The 14,677-nt window shown below is 43.7% G+C and overlaps 1 protein-coding gene across 1 annotated transcript in view; it reads right to left on the reverse strand.

Annotated features, from left to right (window-relative positions):
• Positions 1–14,677, reverse strand: part of SLC43A3 (solute carrier family 43 member 3) — a gene marked incomplete at its 5' end in the record, with an annotated part of 38,947 nt that overhangs the window by 13,952 nt on the left and 10,318 nt on the right. The window contains 2 exons of the mRNA XM_018568622.1: positions 5,984–6,167; positions 10,803–10,904. Of these exons, the coding sequence (XP_018424124.1) occupies positions 5,984–6,167; positions 10,803–10,904 (286 nt within the window). The remainder of the gene's footprint in view (positions 1–5,983; positions 6,168–10,802; positions 10,905–14,677) is intronic.

Genomic DNA, 14,677 nt, shown 5'->3' on the forward strand with positions numbered 1-14,677 from the left:
CAGCATTGGAAGCGGGGCTGTGCCATACTTACTGGGACAGCACAGTACCCGCTGAGGTGACAGGCTGGTCTGTATGTGTTGAATCCACATGCAGGCACAGCAGGGGGACTAGATAGGCTGTCGCGCAGCATGTAAGGTGTGCAGAGTTGATGGACCTACATGCAGGCGCTGGGGCACAGAATGGTGGTCACTAGGGTTTCACAGATACCAAGTACGGTACTCGGTACAAGTACGAGTACATGTACCGATACTTTTGAGCTCCAAGACTAGACTAGAGACAGCAACCCTCTGGGCACAGCAACCCTCTGGGCACAGCAACGCACAGGACACAGCAACGCACAGGACTCTACACATAGCAACGCACAGGACTCTACACATAGCAACGCACAGGACTCTACACATAGCAATGCACAGGACTCTACACATAGCAACGCACAGGACTCTACACATAGCAACGCACAGGACTCTACACATAGCAACATACAGGATTCTACACATAGCAACATACAGGACTCTACACATAGCAACATACTGGACTCTACACATAGCAACAAACAGGACTCTACACATAACACCCACCCAAGGCCCTGCAGAGATCCTGCACAGCCCCCAGAGAATTACTGGGCCATCTTCCATTACTGGGCCATCAATGACCTCCTCCTCCGCCAGACCGGCAGTGCTGGGCCCCAGCCATGACTTCCTGCTCTTCCCCTGTCAGAGGGCCCCCCAGCCACCTGCAGAGACTCGGGATTCTCTGCAGTGAATCTGTCACTGCTGCCGTTTCTCCTGGTCTCTCTCCTCCTGTTGCTGGGGCTGCACTGCTTCATTAGTAAGTAAGCTGGGGATGCAGTGAGTCCCAGCAGGGCAATGTGCGAGTGCAGTCTCGGCGGGGGAGGGGAAGCGCGGGACGCAAACAAGGATGTTTGCATCCCGCGCTTCCCCTGCTATAGATTAGGCGAGTTAGTCGTGCCAGCCCTTCCTTCCCCTGCTATAGATTAGGCGAGTTAGGCGGCTGTGAGGCCCTCGTGAGCGCGAGGCCTTAGGCGTCCGCCTAACTCGCCTAATTAAAGAGCCGCCTCTGTGTGTAAAGACTGTGCACATACTTCCTACAATATTTTGGGGGCTTTTTTTCAGTGGAATAAATACACTCTAATGTCGATTTCTTTCTTTAAAAATGGCTGGTGCAGGACCTGTTGAAAAAGCAGCCTAGTCAAAGTATTTAAACACACATACCCACTACAATATTTTGGGGGCTTTTCACGGTAAAATAAAAACACTATGGGGTCTATTCACAAAAGGTGTGAAGAGTTTGGAGAAGGCAGGATAAGTGAACAATCTAGGACAACATAGCTGAACTGGAAAGTAAGCTGAATTGGAGAATTTTTCCAAATCGTCTATTTTGTCCTAGATTGTTTACTTCTCCTGCCTTCTCCAAACTCTTCACCCTTTAGTGAATAGACCTGTATAATGCTGACTTAAAATCTACCAGGTGTAGGTCCTATTGAAAATAGGGCCTAATACAAGTTATTAAATACTGTGCACGTAGGCACTACAATATTTTGGGGGGATTTTTCCCAGCAAAATAATAACACTTAAAGATGAACTCCAGGAAAAAAAAATGTATTAACCTTTGCAGTGAGGCTACCCCTGCACTGCTAGGGTTAAATGCTCGTTTTTGTCTAGGTTAAAAAAAAAAGTTATAATCGCCCAATGCTTTTAGCCTGCTTGTTCTTAGAACAGTCTTTACAGCCTCACTCCCCCTCTTCTGCAGCAGTCTGTCCCATAAATCATCATGTCTATTCACAGTGTATAGATGTGAGGACACTGAGGTCTTCCAATGCTACAGCAAAGGAGGAGACAGGCTAAAGGGAGGGCTGTGTCAGCTGGCTGGCTTGGTGCTTCAGGTGAGTATAACTTGCTTATTTTAGCACCTAGACAAAAACAAGCACTTAACCCTTGCAGTAAAGGGGTAGCCCCACTGCAAGAGTTAAGAAAGTTTTCCTGGAGTTCTTTAAATTTTGAATTTTTGGTTAAAATCTGGCTGGTATGGGTCCTGTTCAAAATTGATCTAGTACAAGTGATTAATCTTTTCTCCCAGAGCAATATTTTATACACAGTTTTTTTTGTACATGTTACAATTTTGGACTATGCTTCTGCCTCCTGCCTTGTACTACCTTGCCCACATGGTTCTGACCTCGGCCTTCTTCCTAACCACAATCTCGCCTGCTGTCCTGGTACCTCCTTGCCTACATGTTGCCAACCAAGACATTGGGCCTTCTCTCCCTGCTTCCTCGCTGTGTGATTTCTGTTCAGCCATTCAGTTAAGCTCCTGCAAGTTAAACTTCCTTTAGCAAGACCTGCTTATGGCACTTGTGCACCTCTGTGCCCCAGCTCACCTGTCCCGCTATTCAGGGGTCCTGGGACTAGAGTTGCAAGAGAGGCCGTCTTCATCACCTAAAGCTCTGTAAGGTACATGACAATGTCCTAGAAATATTGCTCTCACTCTGGCATGCGTGGCCATATCCAACATGCGTGGCACAAAACTCATTTTCTTACATTGGTGCACCCAACGTGACTGGTTCTCTGAACGTGGGGCAGGGGTCCTTTACAAAAGATTTTTGGGTGTTTTTTAATTTATTTAACTTACATTTTTTTTACTTAAATTAGTGGTGACAGGTTCTCTTTTAAGCACATTTCCACCTTTGTAAATGATTTGTATTTTTTGTTGGTTAATGTAGAGGCGAAGTATATGTGTGTGCATTGTCAGGAGTCACATTGTTGTTTTTCATATTTTATTTAATAGACTCTTTCACAGGCCAGAGTCCTAGAAATTGTGACTACAGTTGGAGGATTGTTGTGATTGCTAAATTGAGTGGTGCAATTATGAACAAATAGAGTTCTTAGAGAGTAGGAAATGTAAGGTTGCCGAGTAATATGAAGTGGTAAGACAAATACTAGTATACGACAGCTCTGTACAAATGACTATACAATCAGCCTCATGCAAGTTAAATCATCACACCAATTGTGTTCAAAGCTGTTAACCTTTCAATTAACTAGGTTGAATCCATATGGAATAATGTGCGGCTGTATGCTGCAAGTGATTTCCACATTGGCTGATGTTCGTGCAGCTCACCAATTAATTTGAGGCAAGTCATACAGAGATCTGCCCTCGGACTGGCTCATTTTTATTTTTAAACCCCTCTCTTTGACAAGGCAAGCTGTGATTCTGAGGAAGGGGGCATGTCCCTGAAACGCGTAAATGGAGCCTAAAAGCAGCCGGTGGCACGATGGTATAGTGATGTGACCGGAGGCAGGTTTTTAAATGCAGTCGGAGCGGAACATTCCTTAGACACTGATCTTGTGGTTTCTTATTGACTAGCATGACTTATATTTTACAATTGAGTATTTTTAACCATTTTTATTATTCAAATAAAAAAAAAAGATTTCACACAAGGAGGTGGTGCTTTGTTGCTTTTGTCTTTTATGTATCTCATGAGAACCCCACAGTCTCTTTGACGAGCAACCTCTCCAAAAGCTGTGGATATTTTACAAGACAGACTACTCCTGGAGGATTGTGTGATGGCAATCGTTAGTGGCAAGAGTTAAATCGACTTTTCCTGTGCTTGCTGAGGCGTTAAGCGGGAGTAACCGCGCTCTAACTTCAAGAGCTAACTGAATACTATCTCCTTGGAAACTCTAACAGTGCATACATGTGGGAGGTTTCTTAAACGTTTTTTACATCCATCACAAACACTTTCTGATCAGGTGCTAGTATATTTACTGCTTGACGGATCTGTTCCTCTGTCCACTTGTCATCAGGACTGTCTATTACGATGCTCAGCCCTAATTGGCTGTTCTATTCTTCACACCACTTAATTGCTGTGTCTGGATCTATACTGTTTGCCTGGCTCATTGGTGCTGCCATCACTCTGCAAGAGGTGTCAGAAGAGATTCCGAACGAGAAACTCCCACATGTAGTGCTACCCCCTAAGGAGCCTCTGGATAAACGGGTCCTTCTGTTCCACCTCTGCAATAGACCTCCACAGCACACCAGCACACCATGTGGGGTTTTGTAAAGCTTTACTAAACAGTAATGTGTTAACTTTATAATGGTACAAGCAATTATCAATAGAAGAAGGCATGCAATAGAAAACACTATAATGTTCAGGCAGGTGCTGATACTACTGCCTATCTGACTTCCCACACGATACTAAACTGACTGGATTATATCTCCTGGTGAATTGTGAAAGCAATAGTACAGTCTTAGTCCACGCAGACCTGGGTCCTAAGCCTACTTGCCAGTGGGATTGAACTAGGCTAGCCGTCGGTGGGGCCCAAACTCTGCTAGTACAGATTACTTGAATACAGTAGTATGGTGGCCAGTGGACTCTCACCCGTACTGACGTTGAAGTAATGACCCTGAGTTGGTCAGCGAGAAAGCAGGCATCCCTGCCTCCTCCAGCCAACTTTCCTGGATCTGCAGAGCATCCCAGGACTAGAAGTACAGCAGGTGTCGACCTCAGATGTCAGCGGTAAAGTCTTCCTGGGATGAAAGCAGCAGTCTCTGGACTCTGGCATCAGCTGTGGTGTCAGCCTCTGCATCCCTTCGTGTTAAACAGGGCTGCAGCTTGCTGGCTAACTAAGGCGGTGTCCTCTCCTGCCAGGCAGTAATCACACAACAGGAGCACAGAGGATAACACTGCTGGAATTCTCTCAACGACAAAGTCAGAAGCCATCTTTGTAATGTCTGCTTACTTGCTTACACAATGCTAGACTGTCTGGGCTGTTTCCACACCCCCTCAGTTGCCTCCTCTCCAATATCTCAAAAACTGAACAAAATCGGCACAAATGCAGCACAAATTAATGGTATAATTTTATTCAGGCTTTACAAACGTGGGGTACTAACTTCACACAGCTTCTTAGCTACCTGCATATTCAGTTGGTCCTCTGAGCACTGGACCTGTTACTCTGTATCAGGGTGGCTCCTTTCCCTTTGCAGGGATCTATAGAGCCATACTTTTGTGTTCTAGTAAGGTGTGTGTGTCTCCACAAACACACAGGCACAACAAGGCAAGCCACTACCCTGCCCCTGCTCCCCACACCTTTCTCTTCCCTTCTCCAAAGTAGTAAATGAACAGCTACTGAAGATTGTGCTGTTCCTTGTGATCTTGTACTCATCATGAAGTTCAGGGAAGCTGAGCAGAGCTGGAGCTAGCCGTTTTGAAACATAATGACTACCTGCTTGGAAAAAAATGTATATAAATACGTTGCTGGCCAATGTATATTTGTTTAATATGGATTCATTATTGAAAAGGGTTTAAGATATTATTATTACTTTAACCACTTCCATTTTGGAGAAAAAGGGTAACTTTTTTGTAAACTATTTTTTATGGGGTACAGGAATCATATGTCCGTTTACATCAGATTACCCTTGATGCGGCACGATCTAGTCCGCGAAACGGATCTCTGATCAGTCTGCCTTTCTGGACCTGGCCGGATGCAGGTGCAATCGGGTGTAAACAGACACCCATCCGTTTACATGCTGCTGCCCGTAGACTTGCATTGGGTATCCAATCAGGTCCGGCTGAAAAACTCATGGACCGACCTGACCGGACGTGTGAAAGTAGCCCAACACACTAATAACATAGTTTTATCAACCTGATCACTTGTACATCTTAAAAAAGTATAGATTCGTTTTCCTTTACTGCTAGATCTGTGCAGAACTAAAGCGAATCATTTTAAAGAGAACTATGGCCCATATATTGGGAAAGATCCCGACTGGGAGCGGCAACTGTCACTGCAGGGAAAAGAACGGGAACTGAGTGATCAGCAATATGTGATCACTCAGTTCTCGATCTATAGAGCCGATGTCCGACAGTTTCAGTGTCACACTTCAGCTCTAATTTTACTTTAAATGTTTTGTAACCAAGCTTTGAAATAAAATACTGAAGCATTATCATTTGATGTTTATATATTGGCTTACGCTATAGAAAGAAATGCTGCATTGCCTCCATACAGAAACGATCGGTTCAACACTTGGAAGATGAAAGTTGGATACAGTGCAGGGAGAAGGGGTATTGAAGCACACAGTGAAAACAATATGCACTGGATAGCAGTCAAAGTTAGAGATAAGATGGAGGAATGAAGGTCATCATGCTTCTCAGTATCTAGTAAATAAATGAATAAATAAAATGTCAAAGTTAACAATTTAGTGCATCTGTGTAAATTGAATATATAATAAGAGATATACATACAGACATAGGGCAATAAGCATCCTTATATTAAATGTATAATTGCTTTTGCTGACCCGCTGTTTATGTCCAGTTCAATTAATTACTTTTCTCAGTTTTTATACTTGTTGATGTCACCTGTTTACAGTTAGGGCTCATTTACACCATGTTCAGCGCCTGATCAATGCCAATCACTGCAAGGACACTTATTTTCTATTATTTCCCTGTTAACATCACAACACTGCCCTCAGTAGGATTGCAATAAAGTGGGAAAAAATGCACACATGCGCATGTTTCCACACCTCACCTCATGTCAGCACCAGTCACCGCACTGCAGCGGAGTTGCAGTAAATACAACTGAACCAAACATGTCACTGTGACATTGCAATAAGCTTTAAAGGAGAACTATGAGGTGAGTGCTTTTCACTCACCTCATAGTTCTAGCCGACCTGTGACAATGAGACTGTCACAGGTCGGCTCAGTAGATCGGGAAGTGAGCGAACACATACCGGCGTTCGCTCACTTCTCGATCCTGTCACGGCTGGATTCCCCCCTCCCCGCTCCGATCCTCCAGCGCCGACTGGCGGAACAGACGGGGAGGGAGCGGGTACAGCTGGCTCTGCCTCTAGATAGGCAGAGCCAGCTGTCACTCACGCAGCTGAGCAGATCCAGACATAATTGTCGGGATCCGCTTTAGCTGCGGCGTCTCAGTATACCGCAAGCTGTAGCTCGCGGTATACTGAGCTTAGGGTGACGGGAGGACGCTAGTTTGTGTCCTCCCGTTACCCTAAGGAGAACTATGTGGTAAAGCCCTAACCCCATAGTTCTCCTTTAAATAGAAATTAAAATAACAGTGCCTTGCATAGTACTGCCGCCTCCCCCCACCGCCAGCACACAGCACACACTAAACTTGCCATTTTAGTGCATAAGCTGGTGTAAAAGAGAACCATCCAATCTTTGATCCTACCACTAGATCAGTTATTTTTCCACTTCGTGTAATATGGTGACAGCATTGTCGTTAAATTTAAACATTGGGGATGCACCAATACCGGTTTTTCAGTATCGAGTACTGATTTTTCTCAGTACTCGCTGATACCGAATACCAATACCGGAAGTCCCATTAAGGAAGCCGCGCAGTGTGTAATGTTTCACCACCCAGCTTCCCGATTAGCCGGAAAGCCGTCTCCATGCTCTCTCATCACCAGGTGACGAGGAAGCATGGAGCTGGCTTTCTGGCCAATCAGGAATCTGGTGGGCGGCTAATGACTTGTCGTCCAGCTTCTTGATTGGCCAGCTTTCTGACCAATTGGGATACCTGAGTCATTACCCGCCCCCCCTGATTCCTGATTGGCCAGAAAGCTAGCTTCATGCTTACTCATCACCTGGTGATGAGGGAGCATGGAGATGGCTTCCTGGTTAATCGAGAAGCTGGGTGGCGAGTCATTGCATGCTGCCTGGATTCCCGGCTAATCAGGAAACCGGGCAGCAAATCATTAGCCAGTTGTGCTCCCTTAGTCTCTCTCTCTCCCCAAAGCCCCTTGAGTCCCTGAGCATTATTTTTACCTTTTAGCGTTTGTAGTCTACCCTAATGTATTATACATATTTTTTTGGGGTGAGGGAGACTAATAGGGCTTTAATTAAGCAGCAGATTTGTGTATATTTTATATTATATATTTCCTGACACCAACACATGGCAGCATACGAATGGGTATGACTCCGCCCCCTGCCCAATCACAGGACCAGTTATACCATAAATTAAAACACACCTCCCAAGGCAGCCATTTTTTTCCCTGTCCTCACTGCTGAAAGCCAGTTATACTAAGAATATTTTTGATTTTTACCCTCACCTTGCTGGTTTCTTCTGGCCTGCCACACAGGTTCAGCCTCTCCTGTTGCGAAGTTCCCTTTGTTCAGTTGGCTAAATGCAATCTTATAAGGGAAGCCTGTATTTCAGAATAAAGATTTGTTTCTGCTCATGCCTTAAATGTGGCTGCTATGCTGAGGAAGAACATTGAGGTTACCTTCTCTTTCAGGTCAATCTGTTCATCTTCTGGAGGTATCAGAAATGGGCTCTCTGCGTGCACTAGGTCACATGCATTGTGGCTGGTTCAGCAGGTGGTGCCACAGTCTGGGTTCGCTCTTCTGAAGGATGTCATCCTTATGGATAGAATTTAGCGGTGTACCTCCAAAGTTATTCTGGAAGGCAGTAGCCTGGTCCATGTTCCTGTCCCATTACAGGGTCTATCCAGGAGCTTTGACCATGGTGAAATTAGGTTATGAATGTGTTTAATAGTGGAACAAATAAATAAATCTCAGCATTACCCTCCCTGGTTGTAATCGCTATGTCCCATTCGTATGCTGGCGTGTTGGTGTCAGGAAAACAGAAAATTGTATACTTACCTATTGGTCATTTTCCTTTCTGGATGCCAATACATGGCAGCATACCGGACCCTCCCATGGCTTTCGCATTGAGTACTTGTTATGAGAATGGTTGCCTTGGGAGGGGTGTATTAATTTATGGTATAACTGGTCCTGTGATTGGGCGGGGGGCGGAGCCATACCAATTAGTAGGCTGCCATGTATTGGCGTCAGGAAAGGATAATTACTGATAGGTAAGTATACAATTTTCCGTTATATAGTGCTTTCAGAAAGTATTCAGACCCCCTTCACGTTTTTCAATTTTGTTATGTTGCAGCCTGATACCACAGTTGTTTAAATTCTTTTTTTCTCATTAATCTACCTTCGAGTAGTCTGTTTGGGTATGACATGACAAGCTTTGCACACCTGGATTGGAGTATTTTCTGCCATTCTTCTTTGCAAATCCTGTCAAGCTCAGTCAGTTTGGATGTGGACCGTCGTGGACAGCCATTTTCAGGTCTCTCCAGAGATGTTCAATAGAGTTCTAGTCAGGGCTCTGGCTGGGCCACTCTAGGACATTCGCAGAGTTGTCCCTAACCCACTCCTGTGTTGTCTTTGCTGTGTCCTTAGGATCGTTGTCATGTTGGAAAGTGAACCTTCGGGCCAGTCTGCAGTCCTGCGCACTGTGGAACAGGTTTTCATTGAGGATATCTCTGTACTTTGGTCAGGGTTGAGGGAAAGCTGAATAGAGCAGTCTTGCAGTCACTGCTGCCACCACCATGCTTCACTGTTGGGATGGTATTGGGCAGGTAATGAGCCGTGCCTGGTTTCTTCCAGACATAACGTTTAGAATGGAGGCCAAACAGTTCAATCTTGGTTTCATCAGACCAGAGAATCTTGTTCCTCACAGTCTGAGAGTCCTTCAGGTGCTCTTTTGCAAACTCCAAGCAGGCTTCCATGTGTTTTGCACTGAGGATTGGCTTCCGTCTAGCCACTCTGCCATAAAAGGCCAGATTAATGGAGGGATGCAGTGATGGTTGTCCTTCTGGAACTTTGCCCCACCTCCACACAGGATCTCTGGAGCTCAGTCTGAGTGACCATTGGGTCCTTGGTCATCTCTCTTAATAAGGCCCTTCTCCCCCCGATGGCTCAGTTTGGCCAGGCGACCAGCTCTTGGAAGAGTCCTGGTTGTGCCAAACTTCCTCCATTTGAGAATTATGGAGGCCTCTGTGCTTTTGGGAGTTTTCAGTGCAGCAAAATTTTTTTGTAGCCTTCCCCAGATCTGCGCCTTGCAATAATCCGGTCTCCGAGCTCTGCAGGCAGTTCCTTTGACCTCATGGCTTTTGCTCTGATACAGTATGCATTGCCAGCTGTGAGGCCTTCTGTAAAGAGGTGTGTGCCTTTCCAAATCATGCCCAATCAATTTAATTTACCACAGTTTGACTCCAATCAAGGTGTAGAAACATTTCAACAACGATCAAGAGAAATGGGAGTCAACTGAGCTAAATTTCATGTGTTGTTGCAAAGGGCCTGAATACTTATGCCAATGTGATATTTCAGTTTTTCCTTTTTAATAAATTTGCAAACCTTTCTAAAGTTCTGTCAGTCATTTTGGTGTCACCCCCTCTGATGGTGTCACCCAGTGTGGGCCACACCCCTCTTGTGACATCACTTCCCAGTGAAGTTGTCATGCACATCTTTGTCCTACTGGGATCAATGTGCAAGACTCCAAAATTCTCCCAGGTGCCAAAGGTGTGCACGACTACTTCACTGGGTGAACTCACATATAATATAGACATACTTTAGTTCTGCTTTAAATAAACTGAACTACAGTGTAGCTGGGCTAATTTATTAATGTCTATAGAAAATAATATTCCTAGAGGGCTTGCATTGCTTCTTAGAAACCAAATAGATGGGAATCTGCACTGAAAAATAACAGTTGGAAAACAACAATAGGAATAAGACTGGTTGCTATTGGGCAGTACATTCTGCAACAATTTTTTTCCTCAGATACTTTGATATGCAAGTCCTCAGGGCATATTTATAAAGCAGTGAATGTGACATTTACTGCAACTGAATAAATCCCTGTAATTTAAAACATACGCACCAGGAAGATGCACCTCCAGTAAATGTTCAGTAAATGTCACTTTCTCTCTTTTAAATATGCCCCTTAGGGTCTGTGGAAATTACCCTACAACTTTCTCTGGGTATTACCTTTGTTTTTCCTTTTATGTCTGTCCATGATGAGCCCATTCCAAGGAGCACACAAAATGCCACAAAACTGAGACACCGCAAATACATTTGTGTATTTACTCACTGTAAGGAAAAGGAGAATTTCAATTAATTGACACCCATTAAAAGAAGAGCTAAACTGTTTTTGACCACTAGGGAGCCATGAGATCTAACAAACTTAACATGCTGCTCATTGCTACTATTAAGTGCAACAAAAGGAAACAAAAAACAGAATACTACAAGGTTACATAGTTACATAGTATTTGAGGTTGAATAAAGACACAGGTCCGTCTCAGTGTTTACACGGAGCAGAGCGGAGAACGGATGTTCTCCGCTCTGATTGTACTAAAGCACCAGCTTCTCCACTCTGCATTTATCCCAGTTTGCCTGAAACAGGGCTAAATGAAGAAGAAAAAACTATCCGCCTGGCGGCTTTACCGCCCCTCTAGCCAGGCCTCGGTGGCATTGCGGGAAATCCTGCCTGTACCCCTGTATGTTATAGTCTCTGTGGAAGGTATCTAAATGATTTTTTAATAATTCAATAATCTCTGCTGATACCACTGCTTATGGAAGAGAGTCCTACCACTCTAACTGAAAAGAATCCCCTATGCCCCTTGTGGTTAAATCTTTTTTCCTCCAGTTTTAGGTGGTGGCTTCTAGTCTTCTTTAGGGAGTTTACAGTAAAAAGTCTATTACTGATATTAGTAACACCATTAAACAATTTGTACATCAAGATCATGTCCCCTCTTAATCGCCTCACTTCTAGAGTGAACAAAGCTAAATTTAGCAACCTCGTGTCATAGCTTTGGTCCTCCAGCCCCTTAATTACTTTTGTTGCCCTTTACTTTACCCTCTCCAGCTCCAGGGCATTCTTTCTGTTAATTGATGACCAAAATTGAACTGTAATACTTAAGATGAGGCCGAATCAGCGATCTAAAAAGTGGCAAAATGATTGCTTTGTCTCTACAGTACATACCCTTTTTAATGCTTGACAGTACTTTGCTAGCTTTGTTTGCTGAAGCCTGACATTGCATGCTATTGTTTAATCTGTAGTCAACTATGACTTTTTCCACTTCTGACTTCCCTATTGGAGTTCCCAATAACGTGTATTCTGCATGCCTGTTTTTAACCCCAAAATGCATTATTTTAAATTTTTAAACATTAAACCTCACCTGCCATAAAGTTGCCCAAAACCCTATTTTATCCAGGTCCTCCTGTAATGCTAAAATGTCTAAGGAGGAGGCTCACCTACATTCCCAAATAGAAATAGCTGGGAAGCAGGGAAATGTTGTCCGGGAAATTATCCGGACATTGATTGGTCAAATGGAACCGCTCATTCAACAACGTGTTTCAAAGGTTCACCTCCTTTGTCTTGACAAAGGCTTGACAAAGGAGGTGAACCTCTGAAGCACATTGCCTAGCAATGTCTGACACTTGATGACCAGGAAGTACTTAATAGCTGTGATCTCGCGTGGAGTAGAACCAGCTACAGCACTGCTCAGCCACTGGATCAGATCTGTGTCTTCCAGCACAGGTGAAATACAATTGTGTCTTGCTGCACTCCTTACCGGTTCAAAGTATAACCTGTAGATTCCAGGTGGGTGCTTGCAATGACTATGGATGGCACCATAAAACATACATAAGGTTCAAGAATGTCACCAGCTCACCAAGGGTAAAGTGAAATCAGTCCATTTAATGACAAAACATTGTCATTCAAATGCAAAAGCTTTCGGGGTTGTGCAGGGTCCCCTTCATCAGGCTCAGAATGACACCAAGTACACCAACAAAACCCTTTAAAATTATTTTAAATTTTTAAACATTAAACCTCACCTGCCATAAAGTTGCCCAAAACCCTATTTTATCCAGGTCCTCCTGTAATGCTAAAATGTCTAAGGAGGAGGCTCACCTACATTCCCAAATAGAAATAGCTGGGAAGCAGGGAAATGTTGTCCGGGAAATTATCCGGACATTGATTGGTCAAATGGAACCGCTCATTCAACAACGTGTTTCAAAGGTTCACCTCCTTTGTCTTGACAAAGGCTTGACAAAGGAGGTGAACCTCTGAAGCACATTGCCTAGCAATGTCTGACACTTGATGACCAGGAAGTACTTAATAGCTGTGATCTCGCGTGGAGTAGAACCAGCTACAGCACTGCTCAGCCACTGGATCAGATCTGTGTCTTCCAGCACAGGTGAAATACAATTGTGTCTTGCTGCACTCCTTACCGGTTCAAAGTATAACCTGTAGATTCCAGGTGGGTGCTTGCAATGACTATGGATGGCACCATAAAACATACATAAGGTTCAAGAATGTCACCAGCTCACCAAGGGTAAAGTGAAATCAGTCCATTTAATGACAAAACATTGTCATTCAAATGCAAAAGCTTTCGGGGTTGTGCAGGGTCCCCTTCATCAGGCTCAGAATGACACCAAGTACACCAACAAAACCCTTTAAATAGGCATATTCAAATTTGCAAAGGGAGTAAACCTCCTAACCCTGGAAACATCATAAACTAGCATTCCCACCATAAGATTCAAAATTACTTACAGATGCCGGCATGTGGATAGAAAGGGCGTGCACAGCGGTCACAGCCGTTACTGTGCGCACATCAACCTGTTGTTATGGTCTCAGGACACCAAGCAGGGAGTTGGCTCCGCCTCGTCCACCAGCGCATGCGCCGTTGAGGTGGAAAAGTTGGTTAGGCTAACAATCCATTTGTTTTATCTTGTTCAAGACTCCATTTGCTGAATATCTGAACAAAAGTCTCTATGTACATAAATTCACAGGTTTTGCATAATTTGCTATATTTGCAACTTGTTAGACTTATGAGCTGATGATTAATTGACCAATACTCCCAAATATGGTATAGTTTCAGACACCAGACCAAGTCGGCCCACAACAAAAGAAACATTAGTTCTTCTATTACTGTTTCGGTTTGATTAGTAAAGATGATGCAATTGTGGGAGTGGCTCTGTGGTTTCAGAGAATTAACCATTTCAAAGCTGTGATAAATAATCAAATATTTTTGGATGATTTGTATTTCCGTGCCTGCCCAGTGTGGGATGCCACTGGGATGTGTCTCATGAATTATGCTAATGTGCCTTTGCTTAAAAATGTATGCAATCTTTTTTTTTGGGTGTAGTATGCTGGCTATCATACTGCCCAACATATGTTGAATAAATCTTACTCATGTCAAGGACACAAATCTCTCTGTTCCTGTTTTTTTGCAAGGTCTGGTATTCCTGCCAGGACACCGTGTGGAACACAGGGCACTTCCTGACAGAACACTACATCAGGGTTGCTGATAATGTAAGTCTCCGTCAACGCTTCACGCATGTGGGACAGGAGACTGAAACGCACAGAGCTGCAGGCTCTAGCGGTAGGCGGGAACCCATTCATACACAGCAGGAACATAATGAAAATAGAAAGCATATGACGGAGAACCCAAAATTAAATATCAAAGTCATATCCACTATCAGATTTTGAATAATGGCACCATAAAGTTATTGAACATTGGAAAAACAGAGAAGCATTTGAAATAAAGGAAAATAATATATAAACCGATTAGTAAAATTTGGTATACGCATAAGGCTGGTAACCTTATATAAAATTTGTATAGTACAGGAATATTAAGGGGGATTAATAGTAGACCGTTGACACCTAGGGGAGCCATTGAAAACAAACATATTATGTCAAAGTCATGTCATTTATGTCAGTTATGTCATATTATGTAAAGCAAATATAAAAATAACTCTGGAAAAAACATACAGTATGTATAAGAATTGTGGAGGCCCGTAATGAATGGCAACTATGCATATAACCCAGATGGTATTAAGATGTCAGGGGTAAAATTACG

Source organism: Nanorana parkeri, unplaced genomic scaffold (assembly GCF_000935625.1).
Source record: "Nanorana parkeri isolate BGI_ZX_2015 unplaced genomic scaffold, ASM93562v1 scaffold1220, whole genome shotgun sequence".
Taxonomy (NCBI): domain Eukaryota; kingdom Metazoa; phylum Chordata; class Amphibia; order Anura; family Dicroglossidae; genus Nanorana; species Nanorana parkeri.